General features: G+C 28.9%; 1 protein-coding gene and 1 non-coding gene across 2 annotated transcripts; one reads left to right on the top strand and one right to left on the bottom strand.

Moving 5' to 3' along the window:
- Positions 1-3898: 3898 nt before the first annotated feature.
- Positions 3899-3972, bottom strand: Trnai-aau. The gene has a single exon. It is a non-coding gene; the product is annotated as a tRNA-Ile (tRNA).
- Positions 3973-4571: 599 nt separating this feature from the next.
- LOC123292040 (translation factor GUF1 homolog, mitochondrial) lies at positions 4572-8711 on the top strand. Its single transcript, XM_044872543.1, has 8 exons — positions 4572-4678; positions 4735-5071; positions 5133-5351; positions 6380-6648; positions 6705-6944; positions 7397-7877; positions 8255-8467; positions 8554-8711. Exons 1-8 carry the CDS (start codon positions 4608-4610, stop codon positions 8677-8679), a joined length of 1956 nt encoding a protein of 651 aa, XP_044728478.1. The 5' UTR covers positions 4572-4607; the 3' UTR covers positions 8680-8711.
- The last annotated feature ends 478 nt before the right edge of the window (positions 8712-9189 follow it).

Raw genomic sequence — 9189 nt, 5'->3', positions numbered from 1 at the left:
TCATAAAATCACTTAATTAGTCCATTTCCGGTTGTAAGTCCGTTTGTCTGTCTGTACGTCCGTGAACACGATAACTCAAAAAATGAAAAGAGATATCAAGCTGAAACTTTACAACGTACTCAGGGCGTAAAAAGTGAATTTGAGTTCGTAAATGAGCAACATAGGTCAATTGGGTCTTGAGTCCTTAGGACTCATCTTAAAAAAAACGTTAGAGTGTTAGAGGTAGAACAAAAATTTCAGCATACAAAATTTTCTTTATAAAAAAATAAAAAACTTTTGTTTGAAACATTATTTCGTAAACATAACTGTTTACCCTTGAGGGCGCATATTAGGACAAAACTTTGGTGTTCATTTTCTCCAAAATTACAAAAGATAGAGAATTGTAAATTTGCAGGTAGCTTTAATTAATGGTCTTGTTAAAGACTCTTGAAAAACTAAAACAAAAAATTACAGAAAAAACTTTCGAAAACCAAAACAAATTGCGAGCTTTTCGGATAATTGTGTTGGTTTTTTAAACTTTTCTAATTTATTAAAAATAATATAAGCACTGACATTCAACACAATTCTATACAGGGTATTTCAACAATTAACTCAGTCAACTGTTTGTCTTCATTTTTTAACTGCTATTATTATTTTTCAATACAACTAATTAATGATATGCGTTTTCAAGGCTAAATTTTTTAGACTATAATTTAATTCATTTTACAAATATGTGGATATTGATATTAAAAACACGAAAGAAAGAAAAAAAAGTGTGTCTTACTGATTAACTATGTCTTCTCTAAAAGCACCCGTGAATTCTGCATGGCTTATAAATTTGAATTCTTAATTTACAAAAAAAAAAGATTGGGTTGTCAAAATAAAAGAACATAGCTCACAGTATGATAAAGGTAGGTATTTAATTTTGCTCTCCTCTGTTTTATAAGATTTACAAATTTTTTAGCATTAGAAAATAAAAATTTTAGGATTTTTAATAAAATAAAAATCATTTTGTTTGCGTTTTTGTAATAATGTCATTGTATTTATTGTTATCAATATATTCAACGATGATGTGATGACTTTATTATACTAGTGATTATGGGCAGTATGATTGATTTCGAGACGCAAGCGTTTTCAACTGTGTAATTTTTTTATCAACAATCTTTGCTTATACTTAAGGTAAACAAGTGAAAATAAACAATTGATAGAGTTAATTGTTGAAATACCCTGTGTAGAAAGTTGTTACATATCAGTGCTTGCATTATTTTTAATAAATTAGAAATATATAAAAAACTAAAACCTTTGTGGCAACCTTATTCTAGTTTACTAAAATTTTGAAAGTTTTTCGAAGAATTTTCTAGAAAACTTATTATTTCGTTATTTATCACACGACTTATTAATTGAAGCTACTTACAAATTTGAAACTCTCTATCTGTTATAAAGAAACATACAGCAAATTTGTTCCCTAATTTGCGCCCTCAAGAGAAAATGATTATATTCAGCAATATTTTTTAAGCGTTAGTAGCGTCACTAAGAGGGACAAAATTTAATATACCTTGATATATATTGCATATACAGGGTATGAAATTATATTATGTATTACCTACTCATAATTAAGGTACAAATTAATAATAAAGTTAAATTAACTAGAAAATCATTCGACTATCAATACAATTAAATTACGAAAGTAAAGGTACAAGGTTTGTGAAAAAGGTTTTAATACTATGAAAATCAATGAAAGGTCTATAAAATTGTTTAAAGGATGCTAATTATGATTGAATATGCTGACCATCAGTTCTAAGTTGTAATTATATTATATTAATTATTGTAATTTGTAAAGGGCAGCATTTTATCAAGAGAAGCATTGTTCTCTTGATTTATTTATTCGTAAGAAAAATTAATACGCATGGCTCAAGGTGGAGATGGCATTGAATTATTTTTTTTAATGAATTATTTGCTTGAAAATGGGAAAACTATTTCCTGAATCTTATCGGGAGCCACAAATGGAATCATTTTTAAATAAAAATTCCAAGACTAATGCCTAAAATTAACAAATAATAATAAAAACAAACAATTGACTCAGTTATTTGTTGAAATCCCATGTATAGACTGTGTTGATAACGCAATCGTTTGTTGTTTTACGTCATGTAAGTAAAGAAAGATAGTCACTCTTACACACAAAGTAATAAGACTCTTCTCACTTCCTCAGTGTGCATAGAAATAAACAAAAACATTCATAAATACAAAACAAAACATGTATACCTACTTGATACAATACCATAAATACGTGGTATATTTGTTTTAACGTAATTTGAGCCCTCATGGGTAAACAGTGATGTTTACGAAAAAATTATTCAAAAAGAAGTTGTTTAGTTTTTTAAAAAGATCATTTTTTACATTTAAACTTTTGTTAAATCTTTAACAATCCAATTGATCTATCTATGTTGATCATTAACGATCTCGACCATACTTTTTACGTCCTATATAAGCACACTATAAAAATTTCAGCTTGATATCTCTTTTCGTTTTTGAATTATTATATTGAGAGACGGACAACCGGAAATGGACTAATCAAGTGATTTTATGAACACCTATACCAAAATTTTGTTCGTTTCATCAATATTTTTAAACGTTACAAAATTGGGACTAAGCTTAGTATACCTTGATATATTTCATATAAAATTAAGCCTAACAATATGTTCAAAAATCTTGTATTATCTCAATCTATTAAGAAATGAACACGTAAAAGAACAGCGGCACCTAAAAATAATAAATTATTCTGTAAAAAGTAAACAATAACAAATAAAATATTGATAAAAATCTAAGTGGACTTTCAATCTTGAACTCAGTCTTTCAAAATAAACTTCAATCACTAAAAATATGTAATCTGTCTTTTATTTGTAATTATTATGTTTTCCGTAAACAATCATAAAACCTGAAAATGATTCCATTTCCACACATGGTTTATTAAAATTGGCTAGAAATAAATTTTTGGATAAGTCAGCGGGTAAACTACATTTGATCTATAACAAAAAATTTAACCGAAATTTTAAAAATATGACACAAATACTATATTCAACACTACATACTTATTGTGTAAAATTTCTGTGTGATAGGTACAATCAATATTTTTTGTCACCAAGTACACCAATTATAAATACCCAAATTAGTAAATTAATAAATTTATTTATTATCCGAAAATAAATAAATATTTTTTGGATATTTACCCTTTGGAACTATTGTTTTACTGTTAGGCAATTTGTGTTACATTCTTGTTATTTAATAGTATAGCAAAATGCATGCAATTCTAATAAACGTATTAAAAAACATAATAAATTATTTTCGATCGTTTGATTTTTATTAATTTTCATAATTTTGTTTCAATATACACTTAATTGGTGAAGTTTATTTTTTTGAATAATGTTTTTGATGATAAGTTAATTATTATTCACGAAAATATTTAAAAAATACATATTAAAAAACGAATTTCGCATTTTTGAAATGATACTTCCAAGACCTTTGATACCCTAAAATCACAATAAACGGAAAATATTCTTTCAGATTTCATATCCACAGGCTGACTTTTGGAGGTAAAAATTCGAATTTTGAACGTCACGTAAGACAGGGTAATTGCTTTCGTAAGCGACAAGCGTGAGGGTTAATAGTAATTTAAGATTAATTAAAATAATAATAATATTATTTAAAATAATAAACAACTTCTTCAGAGAAAAGAACTAATGATCGTCAAACCGTTGCCCAGCTTCTTGAAACATAGCTAAGCACACTCTCGACAAATTAAGACACAGAGAGATAGCAAAAGGTATTTATGATGAAAATTTGCAAATTGTATCAGTTTTACAAAATTATACTATTGGTAATTGAAAAAAAATATTGAATGTAAGAAAAATAAAAAAGTAATTGGCCCATGGGAGGATCGAACTCACGACCTTCGCGTTATTAGCACGACGCTCTAACCAACTGAGCTAATGGGCCACTTGAACAAAATAGAAATAAACCGAAACATATAAAAAACAAATTAAAGTGTAAATAGATGATGATCTTTTATAAATTGAATTGTAGAAAATAATTCAAATAAAAAATTTATTACCTAATAATAATTATCTTCTAAATACATTATTATCTTAAAGTTTGAAGATATTTTTTGAAAAATCTAAATACAAAATTTTGCTGCTTTATACAGGGTGTCATTTTAATTTTCCCAGCCAAATATTTTTCAACAAAGTGTTTTTTTAAAATGTCATCCGACTGTCCTGACCCAACTAAAAGCTACGCTTCTGTAAAGGGGTGAGTATCTTACGAAGGATCTGACTTCTGAAGGAAATTCAATTCTGAGGATTGTTTAAAAATCAACTTATATTCAAATTTAAAATATTAATTTTTTAATTATAAAATTAATTGATATACAGGACTTATATTCAAAATATTAAACTAAACCCAAATCACCAACGATTTTTTAAATAAGTAAAAAACCCTTTGCGAGCCACAGACATCAGGTTTTGTTTATGTATGCTCCTAAGCATGTGGCCGAACGCACCCATCAGCTGATTATTAAAGAACTGTCAAATGTCAAATCTAATCATGTGGTTGTTATAGGTTATATTTACATAATGATCTCTTTAAATATTAAACTGTTATTTTGTCAAAGAGTATATTCAAAAGTTAAATATTTGAATTCACGGTAAACTTTGGATTTTATGAATTGATTTTTCGTCATTTAATTTCAAATCTTTTTAGATCGAAATTGCAGAGATATTTGAGAGCTAACTTTTGCACTGCTGCACCTGACAAAAAATTAGATTTTATTAATATTCCCGTTGAGAATATTCGTAATTTTAGTATAATTGCCCACGTTGATCATGGTAAAAGTACTCTAGCTGATAGGCTTTTAGAAAAAACTGGAGCAATTAAAGAAAATGTTGGTAAAAGTCAAGTACTGGATAAGCTACAAGTTGAACGTGAAAGAGGCATTACAGTAAAAGCACAATCAGCATCATTGTTTTATGAATATAAAGACCAAAAATACTTATTAAATCTAATCGATACTCCTGGGCATGTTGATTTTTCAAATGAAGTAATTTAAAGTTATACACTCAATGTGTAAATGATGTATATTATAAAGATATTACGTTTAGGTTTCAAGATCCCTATCAGCATGCCAAGGTGTCATTTTGTTAGTTGATGCAAATGATGGAGTTCAAGCGCAGACTGTTGCCAACTTTTACTTGGCGTTTGGAAAAGATTTAGTTATTATTCCAGTTTTAAACAAAATCGACTTGAAAAACGCTGATCCCAAAAGAACAGCTGAACAGTTGAAAACACTTTTCGATATCGAAGAAGATGAAATATTAAAAGTAAGGTTCTTATTAATAATAGCCAACTAAGATAAAAAACGAATACAAGAAAGTGGCTCTATATGAATAGCCGCTACCTTTCTCAGCTAAACTAACCGACCTAATCCGTTTTAGGTACCTACTTTAGACCATGAGTCTCTTATATTAGACCAGGAGTCCGTATTGAAGCGGTTATTCCTTTCTGTTTAATAATTTTTGTAGAATTGATAAAGTTAAACGGGATAAAAAAAAAATTGAAGCTTTAGTTTTGGTTCGGATGTCGAATTTATAATTTCCCCGATGATATTGTATTTAATAAGTTAAGAAAAATGTCTGTGAGTTAAAAGTTCTTGGGAAATTTGTTATTTTTACTATTGGATTTTATTTTGTCAACCTATTCAAGAGTTACAATCTTTTTATCTTTTATTACGTATTTTGTTGTCAATAACTGTCTTCGAACATATAGGATAGACAAAAAAGTTGAAGTACGACAATCGAAAAACTCCATATCTATTAATTCGCCATTTGAGCGGATAAAAGTAGCTTACCTTTATCAATTCTATAAAATGTACATAAAACGAATCATGGAATTTTCACTTCATTATGACTGAGATTACGGTCTTTCATTATACATAGACTATGGATTGTAGAAGTAAAGGAGCACAATCTTTTATGGCTGTTTGACTCAAAATAGCATTAAATAAGAGGTCTAGAATGGTGCTCGTGTAGCGGAGTATATGATTTGAACTGAACTGTATTTATATGTATGTATTCTTCTGGAACACCAATGCCATCTTAATTTAATGCAATTTTTGGGTTACTTTTTTAACACAGAGAGTATGCTCCTTTACCTCTATACTCCATAACATGGACTTATTAACAGAAAATGTCCCTCGCACATGCGTAGATATGTGTAGTTGATATACAGTTGGTCATTATAGAAGCTCAATAAATACTGGAGGAACAAATGAAAAAATACAGAGCCTTTTTTAGAACTAAATATTATTTCTCCACCTTAACTGTGGTGTGTTATACATTTTTTTAAAAAGATTTCAGCTAAACTTGGTACAGGCATAACGTCAGTGTTAGAAGCAATTGTTGAACGACTTCCACCACCAAAAGTTGATCGCAACGCACCATTCAAGGCATTAATATTTGATAGTTGGTATGATCGATTTCGAGGTGCTTTAAGTTTAGTTTACGTTCATAATGGAGAAATTGATGTTGAACAAGAAATTACATCGTGCTATACACAGAAAACGTACCAAATTAAAAGTTTAGGAATTCTTCAACCTGAGGAAAAACCAGTTCAAAAATTGTAAGTTCTAACGGATTTGTGTTTCTGTTTTTTTTATTAAGTTTTTTTAAACAAAGGCTTGCAGGTCAAGTTGGATTAATAGGATGTAATATGCGATCAAGCCAAGAAGCTATTATTGGCGATACAGTACATGAAAAATCACATCCAGTGGAACCATTGGAAGGTTTTAAACCTAGTCGGCCAATGGTATTTGCAGGGATTTATCCATTTGATCAATCACAGCATGTTAGTTTACGCAGTGCTATTGAAAAATTAGCATTAAATGATTCAGCTGTCTCCATTGCTATAGATTCTAGGTAATTATTTCTTTAATTTGTAAAATATTGACTGTAGTTAAAAAAAAGTATCTCTTTTTCTAACCGTGAATTTATTTTACGTGGTCAATTGAAGTTCAAGAATACAAACGGTTTGTTAGAGCTCTAGTTAGCAGTGACAATACAAAACAAATAGATATTTGACAAGCAGTCAATAGAATATCTTCATAAAATTTTTAAAACTTACATTTCTTTTAATGAGTCGCAATGGATTATCGAAAAGTAATTATTAATTAAGTTTTGATTCTGATTTATAATTTGAAAGATATGTTAGGTTAGGCTAGGTTATATTGGCTATCCACGAAGGACACACTTAGGCTTTAGAGCACATTTTGTGATAGAAAGATAGGTAATGTAATTGAAAATTTGGTTATATTTTGAATTACTGTCTGAAATGGTTTTAGAATCTTAAATATTTGCGTTTTTGTTTATAGTCCTGCACTTGGTCAAGGATGGAGACTAGGCTTTCTAGGATTGTTACATTTAGAAGTATTCTGTCAACGATTAGAGCAAGAATATGATGCCGAACCAATCATCACTGCCCCTTCAGTAACATACAAAGTAAAATTACGGCCAACGAAACAAAATATTAAATCTGGAAAACAAGAAATTCTTATCACAAATCCAGCATTGTTTCCAGAGCCGTATGAAATTGAAGAAACATTTGAACCAATGGTTTTAGGTACAATTATTACACCCGATAAATATTTAGGTCCGGTTATGTCATTATGTATGGAGCGTCGTGGAGTTCAAGTGAAATCTTTGAATATTGATAATCAACGAATTTTGCTACAATTTAATTTACCGCTTTGTGAAATTGTTTTGGATTTTCATGACAAACTAAAAACTATTTCATCAGGATATGCAAGTTTCGACTATGAGGATGCTGGATACCAATCTAGTAGTCTAGTAAAGGTAATTAATGTCATCGAAATTTCAAGTGAAAGAACCCCATTTGAATCTCGAGTGGAAAGCAAAACATCTGATATATGATAAACAGTGTGAGCGATATGAATAGTCTATACAGTCAAAATCGCTTAAAGAGACATCAGTTATAACGACGAAATTGAAAGGTCCCGAGTCTCATAATATATATGCACATATATGTATGTATCGCCTATACCAACATCGGTTATAACGATATATCGACTATAACGGCCAATATTCATTGGATATTGACATTTTAACTCATGTGCATACATAGTTTTGTTAAACTCATGGTAGCTCTGGTTCAAAAAAATTACCTTTGTATTTGATTCTAAACTGAATGAATTTTATAATTTAATTTTCAGCTTAATATATTATTAAATGGAAATTTAGTCGATGAACTTTGTGCAATAGTACATACAAGTCGAGCACAAATTATTGGCAAACGTATGTGTTTGCGATTGAAAGAAACAATACCAAGGCAACTTATTCAAATTGCTATACAAGCAGCAATTAGTGGACGCGTAATTGCGAGAGAAACCTTAAAAGCATATCGAAAAGATGTCACTGCTAAATTGGTAAATGAAAAAGCACATTTATATTATTCTTTATAGAAATTTTATTGTAGACCATAAACTATTTTTGGGCATTTGTTTGTTTTTAGTATGGCGGGGATGTAACACGAAGAAAAAAATTATTAGCTCGACAGTCGGAAGGAAAGAAACGTATGAAAGCGATTGCAAATATTTCATTACCCAGGGATACATTTATTGAAGTTCTTCGGCGATAGAAATATAATATTTAAATGATTTTTTTTGTACATAATCGAAATAAAAACAAAAAATATAGTTAATTGTTTAAATATCCTGTAAGTTCCTAAGCTTCTAACTCAATTAATTTTAATTTAATAAACGGTGTTTGTTTAAAAAAGGAACTTTTTTGTCCATATTCCAGTAAATTTAAGGTGTCTTTAATATAGACTTTTCAAATTTTTGTTTAGAAAAAACTTAAAAATTGTTCGTGAAGAGTCATATTATAGTAGAGTCTCAGTAATCCTAATCCTAACTAAAGTAAATTTTATGTGCAAATATGTAGTAAAAATTATTCGGTAACAAACAAATGTAGTTATTAAATATATAACACTCCATGTAATTACTGAAACCTTAAAGATTTTACCCAATTCTATTTCGGATTATAAGAAACATTTGTTGAACATTTTTTCGACATCAATTAATTATACTTATCATTCAGAAATTTTTAGGGGAAATAATAATATGAGGGGTTTTATTTTAAAGGACAA

Source organism: Chrysoperla carnea, chromosome 2, assembly GCF_905475395.1.
Source record: "Chrysoperla carnea chromosome 2, inChrCarn1.1, whole genome shotgun sequence".
Taxonomy (NCBI): domain Eukaryota; kingdom Metazoa; phylum Arthropoda; class Insecta; order Neuroptera; family Chrysopidae; genus Chrysoperla; species Chrysoperla carnea.
This window is presented reverse-complemented; position numbering and strand designations above follow the sequence as displayed.